Source organism: Tachypleus tridentatus, chromosome 1 (genome assembly GCF_004210375.1).
Source record: "Tachypleus tridentatus isolate NWPU-2018 chromosome 1, ASM421037v1, whole genome shotgun sequence".
Lineage (NCBI taxonomy): Eukaryota > Metazoa > Arthropoda > Merostomata > Xiphosura > Limulidae > Tachypleus > Tachypleus tridentatus.
The window spans coordinates 8,122,794-8,135,360 of NC_134825.1; the positions used below are offsets into that span (position 1 = coordinate 8,122,794).

Here is a 12,567-nt window from a genome sequence, read left to right on the forward strand (position 1 = left end):
TAGTTTCAAAAGTAGTATGGAAAAATTCAGCATAGTTGAGAAGTAGTTTCAAAAGTAGTATGGAAAAATTCAGCATCGTTGAGAAGTAGTTTCAAAAGTAGTATGGAACCTCAAATATAAAGTGTAATGAGCTCTCCATGTCTATAATAGACAGCAGTAATAGTTGTAAAGATATAATTTTGTGAAATAAGTTCTCATGCTGTGTGTCTCATTACTTGTATAGTTCTGTGAAGGAGTTTATTTGTCATGCTGTGTGTCTCATTATTTGTATAGTTTTGTAAAGGAGTTTATTTGTCATGCTGTGTGTCTCATTACTTGTATAGTTTTGTAAAGGAGTTTATTTGTCATGCTGTGTGTCTCATTATTTGTATAGCTTTGTGAAGGAGTTTATTTGTCATGCTGTGTGTCTCATTATTTGTATAGTTTTGTAAAGAAGTTTAGTTGTTATGCTATGTGTCTCATTTGTATAGTTTTCTAAAGGAGTTTATTTGTCATGCTGTGTGTCTCATTATTTGTATAGCTTTGTGAAGGAGTTTATTTGTCATGCTGTGTGTCTCATTATTTGTATAGCTTTGTGAAGGAGTTTATTTGTCATGCTGTGTGTCTCATTATTTGTATAGTTTTGTAAAGAAGTTTAGTTGTTATGCTATGTGTCTCATTTGTATAGTTTTCTAAAGGAGTTTATTTGTCATGCTGTGTGTCTCATTATTTGTATAGCTTTGTGAAGGAGTTTATTTGTCATGCTGTGTGTCTCATTATTTGTATAGCTTTGTGAAGAAGTTTATTTGTCATGCTGTGTGTCTCGTTATTTGTATAGTTTTGTAAAGAAGTTTAGTTGTCATGCTGTGTGTCTCATTATTTGTATAGCTTTGTGAAGAAGTTTATTTGTCATGCTGTGTGTCTCATTATTTGTATAGTTTTGTAAAGAAGTTTATTTGTCATGCTGTGTGTCTCATTATTTGTATAGTTTTGTAAAGAAGTTTATTTGTCATGCTGTGTGTCTCATTATTTGTATAGTTTTGTAAAGAAGTTTATTTGTCATGCTGTGTGTCTCATTATTTGTATAGTTTTGTAAAGAAGTTTAGTTGTTATGCTATGTGTCTCATTTGTATAGTTTTCTAAAGGAGTTTATTTGTCATGCTGTGTGTCTCATTATTTGTATAGCTTTGTGAAGGAGTTTATTTGTCATGCTGTGTGTCTCATTATTTGTATAGTTTTGTAAAGAAGTTTAGTTGTCATGCTGTGTGTCTCATTATTTGTATAGTTTTGTAAAGAAGTTTAGTTCTCATGCTGTGTGTCTCATTATTTGTATAGTTTTGTAAAGAAGTTTAGTTGTCATGCTGTGTGTCTCATTATTTGTATAGCTTTGTGAAGGAGTTTATTTGTCATGCTGTGTGTCTCATTATTTGTATAGTTTTGTAAAGGAGTTTATTTGTCATGCTGTGTGTCTCATTATTTGTATAGCTTTGTGAAGGAGTTTATTTGTCATGCTGTGTGTCTCATTATTTGTATAGTTTTGTAAAGAAGTTTAGTTGTCATGCTGTGTGTCTCATTATTTGTATAGTTTTGTAAAGAAGTTTAGTTGTCATGCTGTGTGTCTCATTATTTGTATAGCTTTGTGAAGGAGTTTATTTGTCATGCTGTGTGTCTCATTATTTGTATAGTTTTGTAAAGAAGCTTAGTTGTTATGCTGTGTGTCTCATTATTTGTATAGCTTTGTGAAGGAGTTTATTTGTCATGCTGTGTGTCTCATTATTTGTATAGTTTTGTAAAGAAGTTTATTTGTCATGCTGTGTGTCTCATTATTTGTATAGTTTTGTAAAGAAGTTTAGTTGTCATGCTGTGTGTCTCATTATTTGTATAGTTTTGTAAAGAAGTTTAGTTGTCATGCTGTGTGTCTCATTATTTGTATAGTTTTGTAAAGAAGTTTAGTTGTTATGCTGTGTGTCTCATTATTTGTATGGTTTTGTAAAGAAGTTTAGTTGTTATGCTATGTGTCTCGTTACTTGTATAGTTTTGTAAAGAAGTTTAGTTGTTATGCTATGTGTCTCGTTACTTGTATAGTTTTGTAAAGGAGTTTAGTTGTCATGCTGTGTGTCTCGTTACTTGTATAGTTTTGTAAAGAAGTTTAGTTGTCATGCTGTGTGTCTCATTATTTGTATAGTTTTGTAAAGGAGTTTAGTTGTCATGCTGTGTGTCTCGTTACTTGTATAGTTCTGTGAAGGACTTTAGTTGTCATGCTATGTCTCATTACTTGTACAGTTTTGTGAAGGACTTTAGTTGTCGTACTGTGTCTTAATATTTTCATATCATGTATATTTTAGTTTTATAGGTTAAAAGTTTACATTTCCTGGTGTGTTTTTATAGAAAATTAATCTTTAAATTACAGATTTTGACAGAGAGGAACTAGCAACATATGAAGAGGTTGCAAAACTGTATCCAAGACCTGGACTTCACAGACCAATTATATTAATTGGTAAGTTTAACATTAAGGATATTACTCCTAATGTTTTTTTATCAAACTTAGAATTTTAAGCCCTAGAGTCACAGTATTTTTAACTTTCCATAAATGTTTGAAAGAAGGTTTGAAAGTTGTTCTTTTGGTATTTACTTCAATATAAATAATAGTAATTTTTTAATAAATAGATATGATACTTACATTAATATAAAATAGTACAGTTTATTTTATAAATAGATAAGAGTCACAATTCTAATTAGTTGGTATCTTCAAATAGACAGAATTAGGGTTAGAGAAGCATTGTTTTATATATGAAATTAGTGCAACTGTGTTGTATATTGAGAATACATACAATACTTACATTGGCTTGGCTGATGAGTGGTCTGTAATTTACCTGTAATACTGAGCTACCCTTGACTAAAGAGGAAGAAAGTTTAACAATAACATCAAGAACTTTGTCAGTAGTTATGAAATCCTTCTGTCCAAGTCAAGACTATGTTGTGTTCTAATGACGTCATGTCACAATCATTCTCACCTCCCATTATTGTTGTTATTGAGCTTTTATTACCTTCCATGTAGGTTAACATTAACTACAGTCATTGGTGACATCATGTCTTTATACCAGAGGAATGCAGTAAAAAACTGGCCACCACTATTGTTATAATAGCTAAACTTGACTGCAACTTCAACAGCCACAACTAAGCTGGCATTAAGAGCTATTTCTTCAGTTATATTAATTTTCTACTTTGACCTGTGAACTTTCATCTTCAGCCCATGAGACACTTCTACAGCCAGAGACTGTCAATTAATTAATCACATGAAACATTGTGGAAGACATTAAGAGGTGGATGTTGAAAATAAGAGAAAACCACTACTTTAGCTGCTATCTCTTCCTACAAAGACATCCTGACTTTCACACAGCAATTATATTTGTGTGTGTGTGTGTGTTTATATATATATATATATATATAGAGAGAGAGAGAGAGAGAGAGAGTTTGTTATAACCTAAAAAACATTGCACTAGTTAAAAATATCCCAGGTTACTAGCTATAATGTGGAATTGTAAAATATACCCTAGGTTTTGGAGGTAGTTGTAGAAATAGGACTCACACTGTGGTGGGGATACAGTGTCTGTCAATGTTAACCTCCACTTGCCAGTCTCACATAAGAAATAAGAGAGTAGCAATAAGTATAGAAATTAGGAGAGCAAGATGTGGGTGCTCAAGCCGCCTACAACATCCCCCATCTATATCACCCTTCACTGCCTGCATACAGTTGTGAGAAGGTGACTGTTCTCCCAAGTAAAGAAAAAAAATTTAATTGAAATTAAAATAAGGAAACAAGATACTGCCATTTGTGAGTAAGTTAGGTGAAAACTTATCTCTTGAAGTTAGCATTCCAGCCTCCAGTATGGTGGAAAGGCGCTAATTGACAGCACCGTGGACAAACCACACCAGCATGAAGCATCCAATCCAGCTATCCAGTGGTTGGAAACTATGCTACTTTATTTGGATTAGCTTGGAGGCTAGTTCATGTATTTGCCAGGTTAAGTTCATGTATGTGCCAGGTTAAGAAATATTTAGCACTGTTCATCTGTGTGATGTTTGTCTTGGTCAGCTCACCTATTTAAATTAAGATAATAATAAGACATTCTGTAGATGAAAATGTTTTCAGTTCTAAATGTAATATTTGAAATGAAAAGTAATTATGTTTTGTATAATCAACATCTTTATTATTAGATTATTATTATTTATAACAAATAATCTGATCTTTCTGTCGGTTATAAATTATCTAGTAGCAAGTGTAAGAAAGAGTTATGTTTATGAACATTGAACAGTGCAACACAGAGATGTTAGCATTATGACTGAGGAAAAATTTAATAGCCGTTTCAAAGGAAGGATATTATACAATGAGATTCATAAACAAACTACACTCCCAACCCATATGATGAAGCTGGGCATATAGTTTAGAACCGTTAAAAAGAAGATAAACTTTTGAAAGTTCACTAGCCAAAAGCTCAGAAGTTGTTTGAAAGAGAAAACCTGCTGAAAAAAAAAAAGATTTCAAGTCTTCTGATGCAGATCCATTATGGTTCTGTGTTCCTTTAGTCTTCTTAATATGGTCTTGAAAGTTGTGTTACATACTGTTAGGAAGTAGAAAGATTGCTAGACATGTTGTGAAAAATCCTTCACTGAAACTTATTGTGACAGAAATTAGATTTGAGCAGCAATGTGTAATTGTGGTTATTTGAGTGAATATGACTGATAGAGGAGGGAAGTAGACAGTACGTAATTGTGGTTATTTAAGTGAACGTGACTGATAGAGGAGGGAAGTAGACAGTGTGTAATTGTGGTTATTTAAGTGAACGTGACTGATAAAGGAGGGAAGTAGACAGTGTGTAATTGTGGTTATTTGAGTGAATATGACTGATAGAGGAGGGAAGTAGACAGTACGTAATTGTGGTTATTTAAATGAACGTGACTGATAGAGGAGGGAAGTAGACAGTACGTAATTGTGGTTATTTAAGTGAACGTGACTGATAGAGGAGGGAAGTAGACAGTGTGTAATTGTGGTTATTTAAGTGAACGTGACTGATAGAGGAGGAAAGTAGACAGTGTGTAATTTTGATTATTTAAGTGAGCATGACTGATACAGGAGGGAAGTAGACAGTGTGTAATTTTGGTTATTTAAGTGAACGTGACTGATATAGGAGGGAAGTAGACAGTGTGTAATTGTGGTTATTTAAAGTGAGCATGACTGATACAGGAGGGAAGTAGACAGTGTGTAATTGTGGTTATTTAAGTGAACGTGACTGATTGAGCAGTTTCCAGGATAGCTCAAGGTTCTGGAATAATTTTAATTTTTTTTATAAAATATTAATTCTGTGTAGATATAACTAGAGGTTAAAACAGTATTAAATTTAATTAATTCAAAATAAGTTAAGGAGAATATTGAATTGCCTTTTAAATATAATATTTAGCTTTGTCTATTTAGGGCCTCCTGGTGTTGGAAGAAATGAACTAAAGAGAAGGTTATTAGCAACAGATCCTGACCATTATAAAACCACTGTACCTCGTATGTATTTATAGTAATACCCACACTCTCTCTCTATTGTACATATTTAGAGTAATACATGTAGACACCTTTAAATTGTCTTTTATTTGAAGATAAACTAAAATATTCATCAACTAATGGGAAATGTTTAACCTGTTCAGTCCCGTAAACGAGATAACTCGTCTAAGCTGATCGGTAGCACAGTGCCACGGACGAGTTAATTCGTTCTCAGTAATACCTAACTTCAACGCTAGATGGCAGCATCATACATGCATTTGACCTACTTACAAATTGTTTTACTTGCAATCCAAAATGGCGACACGAAAATGTTACAAAATGAAGAAGCATTAGAGTTGTATTGTAGCAGCTGAAATACTTGGCAGTCAACAGGTTAAACTTAGTTAAAACAATGTAAGTTTAACAGTAATCCTGTATTTTGAAAAAATAATTTGAACATAATCTTTATCTCAGAATTTTAAAGTTATAATAAAGCTTCTTCATAAACAACATTTGCATCTTGCTTTCCGTCTATCAATAAATAAAGATTTTTAGGTGATCCTCTCTTTAAACACCGTACATGTAACTGACCATGAGAAAAGCATGGCTGTTTGAGAAACAGTCCCATAACTTTCATACTTTGAACTTGAATCCTACTAGGATATTGAACATTGTCTAAAGCATCAATCTGCCAAGATTGTTTGAGATTGACACAATAGTCTGGAAGTAATTAACTAGCAGGTTTTATAAATGGGCAATAGGGTTAAGTTCAGTTTTGACCCCTTTAGGACATTCCCCATAGTTCATTATGTTTATGCACAAATTTTGATCGAGATTAGCCTAGTAGGCTGAAAGGAGTTAGGGTGTAAACAAACACACATTTCTTCTCTAAATATTTGTATATATAGATTAGGCATATCTGTGTGTTTTTGGAACTTGCTCAGACATGTTTTATTTAAAAGAAAAATATTTTGAACAGCCCAAACTGACATCATTTTAACAATGTTCAACAGATAATACTAACTATGATTTTTACCAAACATATTTTGTGTTGTGCTGTCAGACAGTATATAATTTTATGTTGTTAATGTACAAAAATGGTCAGTGAACAACCTCTTGATTTGTTGAGTAATGTTAACATTAAAATATCTGCAAATCTACAATGGACATTGTTATAATATGAGTGAATGACAGACTATATGTTGTATGTTAATTTTGTTATGAAACAAAGGTATGTTTTATACGTAGCTGTTGTATTATTTCAGACACTAGCAGAATGAGAAAACCATGGGAAGAGGATGGGAAAGAATATTACTTTGTGTCAAGGGAGTTTATGGAAGAAGAAATACGTGCTGGCCATTTCATCGAGCACGGGGAGTACAAAGGCAACCTGTATGGAACCAACGTGGAGACTCTTCGTTCCATAATAAATGCTGGGTATGCTTGTGTAATGAATCCTCACCCACAGGTAAAGTTTAATATACAGTTAATATGTATCATTAGATAGGCTTGTATGGAATAAATACCATGGAAATTTATCAGTGAAATATTACATATTAATGAAGCCAGTGAAGTGAAACAAATGGTTGTTTTATATTAATCACAGAATTTATTACACATTTGCATTAAATCTGTTTTTATCTGTGGTAAATTCAATGGGATATTTGTTTAAATATTCTTGTATAAAACAAGGCACTTTTGCACAGTTTAATAGTAACAGTGAAAGTTTGTGTACATTAAAGAGGTTTTCTAGTCACATTATAAGTCTGCAAATAACCCGTGGTTAAAGTTAGGATTTATTTGTGGATTATATTAATTACTTGCTATTTCTGTGTACTTTTGGTAACATACTTGTATTGTGAGTTTTTATTAAACTGATTTATGGATCAGTTGGTTGTGTGACTTTACAATAAGATTAATAATTGCTAATAAAGTTTCTTCTACTGACCTCAAACAAGTGTCCAGTAGAACAACAAAATGTCTTGAGGAAAACTAAGCCTTTTGTATAACACCAAATTGCATGACAATTGTTGGGTAGGAGCAGTACAAAGCCTTGGTCAAAGTGTTATTTGACTCTCAGTAGACATTACGTACCATAATAAATAGATTTATTTTTGTGTTTTGTAGGCGTTAAAGTTGTTGAGAACCCCTGAATTGAAACCATTCATTATATTCATCAAACCTCCCCATCTGGACCAGTTGAAAGAAACAAGAATTAGGTCCAATGCAAGATCAACATTTGATGAAACCTGTTCACATGGATTTACAGTAAATATGGTTTATAATTCAATCTTGTTTGAAGAAAACCAGACTTTAAAGGTTGTGGCTGGGATATAGACAATCAAACAGACATGAATGATATTGATAGTTGTGGCTGTGATATAGACAATCAAACAGACGTGAATGATATTGATAATTGTGGCTGTGATATAGACAATCAAACAGACGTGAATGATATTGATAATTGTGGCTGTGATATAGACAATCAAACAGACGTGAATGATATTGATAATTGTGGCTGTGATATAGACAATCAAACAGACGTGAATGATATTGATAATTGTGGCTGTGATATAGACAATCAAACAGACGTGAATGATATTGATAATTGTGGCTGTGATATAGACAATCAAACAGACGTGAATGATATTGATAGTTGTAGCTGCGATATAGACCATCAAACAGACATGAATGTTGTTTGTGACTGTAATGTGTAAATTATCAAGTAACATCAGCTGACACTAAAATTTGGTGTAGTGGTGTGTGTTACCAGAATAACACAAGTGACATGATTATAACTTATTGTAGTAACATTCTTTACTTATTTCAACCTAAAACAGGAGAATGTTTACTGTGTGACTGAAGATATCACTAGCAGTCTTATAGTGTGAAACAAAATCATGTGAGAACTAGCAATAAGATAAAACTAAATATATATATATGAACATTGGAGACTGTTGTCACACTATTGTATTTATGTTTCTTTCCTGAATTGCATTATTTTGTGTGGTGGTGAACCTACTTGTCCACTATATTATAAGTCAGACTTTAAGTGGCTGGATAGGGATAGGTTTGTAGGGTTCCCAAACTAAAATTTGGAATACAATTCAGTGTTTCTGACCCTCATTAGGATTCCAGGAGTGTTACTTTTGCAACTAACTAGCAGGACTGAACTTATCATGTATGGGTATTGTAGTGAATTTATGTTTTTGGATATGGACACCCATTGGAGAACCTATAGAAGAGATAACACAGGAGCTTCATTAGTGTAGTTGGGGGCTGTAAACACCATGAGAATCCTGCAGATTAAACAGGGAATATTGTATTAACAGATAATGAAAGGGTGTAGCAGTGTTAGAGGACAAGACAAAATGTTAATATTGCTAAGGTGATTTTCATAATGCAGTAGTATTAGACCAACTATCTCATAAGTGATGGTAGCAGCTTTATGGGTTTGAATTCATTCTGATCTGTTCATTTCTCTAACAATTTGAGTGATTATTTGGTGACACTTACACCTGCCTGGGAGTACTGACAGTGAAATATTGGTTCATTTATAATTCAAGTAAAATATACAACCTAAGAGAAAAAAAATGTCTATGGTTTCTTCTGGTGCAACTGTTTAATTAATAATAAATAATGGATGAAATTTCATTTTATGTAAAAGGCAGTAATTTATCACACTATTAACAAGGTTAAACATCTTTGAGTTAGTGTAGAATGCTTACTAATTAAAGCTGTGATAGTTCTTATAAAAATAATCTTAACTCTAGAAAACATTGTTAATGCAGATGTTAAACATATAATAATTTTTTAATTTTTGGTAAAGCAAAATATTTATGTAATCTGATGGTTTTAATGCTGTGTTACCCAAAACTAGTAATCATTTTAAGATAGAAAACCATTACAATGTCACCTCATGAAAAAAAACACACAAAACATTGTATAAAACTACTAGGTGTTTGTGGTTTATATTTCTTTTTACTTTCTATTGTGAACAGGATGAAGAATTCCATGAAATTATTTTCAGTGCTCACAAGATAGAGTTTTTGTATGGACACATGTGTGATGTTACTATTGTTAATGATGACATTGTTAAAGCCACAGAAGAGCTTATTGCTATAACAAAACGGGTTGAAATGGAACCACAGTGGGTTCCCGCAAGTTGGGTGGCTTCCAGTTAGTGATGGAAAGAGCAATATTTTTTCTAGCCACAATACTTACTGACCGACATGGATCAGTGAAGGGGTCATTTCCAGGATTTTAAAAGTATTTTAATATATATATATATATGTATGTATATATATCACTACCCTATGATTTAGTTTTAATTGTTAAGAATTAGGTTTATTTTGAACATATTAAAATAATTATTGTATATCAGTTTTCTTATATTTTTGTATATTCAGACTTCCTCTTGTGTCAATCTGAACGATTTTAAAAATCACTTTTTCAGTTTAATCATGGTGAAATTTCATACTGTTTAACTTTGATGTGATATCATTTGTTTATGTACAAAAGTCCAGATAATTTTTCATGAAACAAGTAAATGTGTCGTCATTATTAGTGTTATTCTGCACATAATTCAAAACAAACCACAAGTCCTATAAATAAACAGGGGAGTTTTCTAGTAAGATTATGTTTCCATTTATATAGTTTGTACCACTATAGTTACTAAATATAAAGCAACAATATAACATTAAGTTTGCTTAGTGACACTTTTGGTTTTCAAAGCACATATTGACTTTGTTGTAAGATATTTAACTTGAGAAGTGAATGATATTAATAAATTAGGTGAATAATAACTGCATTAGAGGCAGGTATAAAAAACATGAAGAAATGAAAAATTATTTGGCCCAAACATTGATTTGTTTTTACTAATTTTAATTGGTAGTAATTTTTCTGAAGTTATTTCCATGTGTCTTTTGAAGCACTTCATTGTTTACATATCAAAGATTCTCTTTAGGTATGTACAACAATTTGACAATCAACAAAGAAAATCACTCAGAGCTCCCTCTGGTGTTGAAATTTGAATTAAACATCTTTAGAAAATAAATTATTTCCAGACACATGAAAATCACTTTAACAGAAGCTCAAAAGTTGTTATTCATAATACAACAGTAAAGTCTGTCTAAAGTCTCATCCAATGCTTACTTAATTGTGAAATGAAACATTTCTTACACAACTTGAACTGTAAATACCTTTATGAGGTTGTTGATGTTAAAATCATTTTTGATTAGAAATTCTCTTTTTCTTAGTATTTTACATTACTGGTAATTAGTATGGCTTTTAGTATTTTTCACATCTAAACTTCATGGTCATGCTGTAGCCAGATGGTTAATATTAGTTAGGTGTACATCTTCTAATGTATTCTTTTCTTTAGTATTTACAATGATATGTTTGTTTCTGCAACATCATTTAATGTGCATGTTAACTGGACGTATGATGTTTATAGTGTTAAAAAACTAAACTGTGAAAGGTTAAGCTGTTCTATAAATTGTACAAACCTCTATCTGAGCAAGACAGTCCTGACGATGGAATAGTTGACCAAAGCAAAACCTAACAAGTTAGTACTACTACTTAGGTGTTCAGACAAAGTTCTGAAAGAAAAGGGTTTTATCCCAATAAGCCTTAGAGAGTTAAAAAAAACAACCTTCATTCTGAAGGGCTGTTTGTTTCTCTGAATGACACTGCCAAGCCATCTTACATGTGTTTTGTTTATATTTGTCTACTCTGGCCAAAATGGTCTCTGCTAGGTTACTCCCAAATTAATTCTTGCTATTAAAGTTATGTTTATCAGAATAACATATCCAGTATTTAAAATGATGTGAACTGACTGTTTATAAAATTTCCTTCTCAATGTTGAGATCAATTTTTAAACAAGTTTGATTGCTAGGCCATTTTTAATACCCAGTCTACAATCAGCGAGACATTTCTGATTGGTTGGTCTACAAACAAACCTTTCCGATACATTCTTTTTAGGTTCTGGAACTTTCTGTGATATCTGAAGTGTTCACTGGTGTAGCCAAGTTTGCACTAGTTTTCAGGACACAAGAGTAGAACATGATCTCCATCTAACAACTCATCACAATGAGATTTAGTTACTAATTCTATAATGCCATTTGTTTCCATAATTTTTGAGACATCTGTTAATTGACAGGAAGTCTCAGTGGAACTTATTGCTGTAAAACAAATTCAACACTTACCTGAAGTGTGTGCCAAGACAAACATTACTATCTTATGTAACAGCAATAGTGATGGCCAATCCCACAAGTTCTGCATTGTGAAAATTGCAACATTGCTATGAAATTCACTGTATTCCTCAAGAATGATCTAATTCATGTATAGACTGGGTTCTTTTCTGGTACTGTGAATATTTTTTGACAAATTTGCAAGTTAAGGGTATTGATTTTATATCACTATAGTTATAGTTTTCATGACATTGAGTTCCAACAAAACTTAAATGTTTAGTTTTTGTGCCAGAAATATTCCTTGATGTTTATTTAATACTGACCCATGAATTCTATTTTCTGTATACTTATGTTTATATGTATATTGCATAATGTGCCATTTCCTATTGAAATTATTTATTATTCCTATGTAACATGGTATTTGAATTTTATCTATTTATAGTTTTTGTTTTTTTTATAGTATTGATAAAAAATATATCAGAAGAGTCACTGGAGTTTTCTGTTTCTCACACAAAGTACAGTTACAAACATTTTAAGTTTGATATTTCACTTCTATTTTGAAAATATATGCGGACCGTGTAATTTATATTGAGAATTAGAAGTGCATTAAGATATTTCAGGTGTTTCTCTGGCCTCGAAGCTACTTGATGTAAGTCACGCTCAAGCAGGTGGCCACGACTATTCCTTACCACCACCTACTGAAAAACATTAAAGATACACTTCCTATCCACCCTAGGGCTTCTCATTAATGTCTAGCAACTTGAATCACAGAAATCCATTTAATGTAAAACAAAATCTCAATCCAGCTATTTTTATTTTCTGAAGTGTTTTGTGTGCAAATTAGTCTTAGACTTACGTAGCTGTAAA

At 32.1% G+C, this 12,567-nt stretch overlaps 1 protein-coding gene across 3 annotated transcripts in view; it reads left to right on the forward strand.

The window, feature by feature from the left end:
• metro (membrane palmitoylated protein 7-like protein metro) overlaps positions 1 to 12,189 on the forward strand; it is a 59,613-nt gene extending 47,424 nt beyond the window's left edge. For all 3 annotated transcript variants that reach the window (XM_076479048.1, XM_076479125.1, XM_076479207.1), the window contains exons 12-16: positions 2,390 to 2,476; positions 5,453 to 5,533; positions 6,775 to 6,977; positions 7,637 to 7,777; positions 9,511 to 12,189. In XM_076479048.1, the coding sequence (XP_076335163.1) occupies positions 2,390 to 2,476; positions 5,453 to 5,533; positions 6,775 to 6,977; positions 7,637 to 7,777; positions 9,511 to 9,693 (695 nt within the window). In that variant the 3' untranslated portion in view covers positions 9,694 to 12,189. The remainder of the gene's footprint in view (positions 1 to 2,389; positions 2,477 to 5,452; positions 5,534 to 6,774; positions 6,978 to 7,636; positions 7,778 to 9,510) is intronic.
• The last annotated feature ends 378 nt before the right edge of the window (positions 12,190 to 12,567 follow it).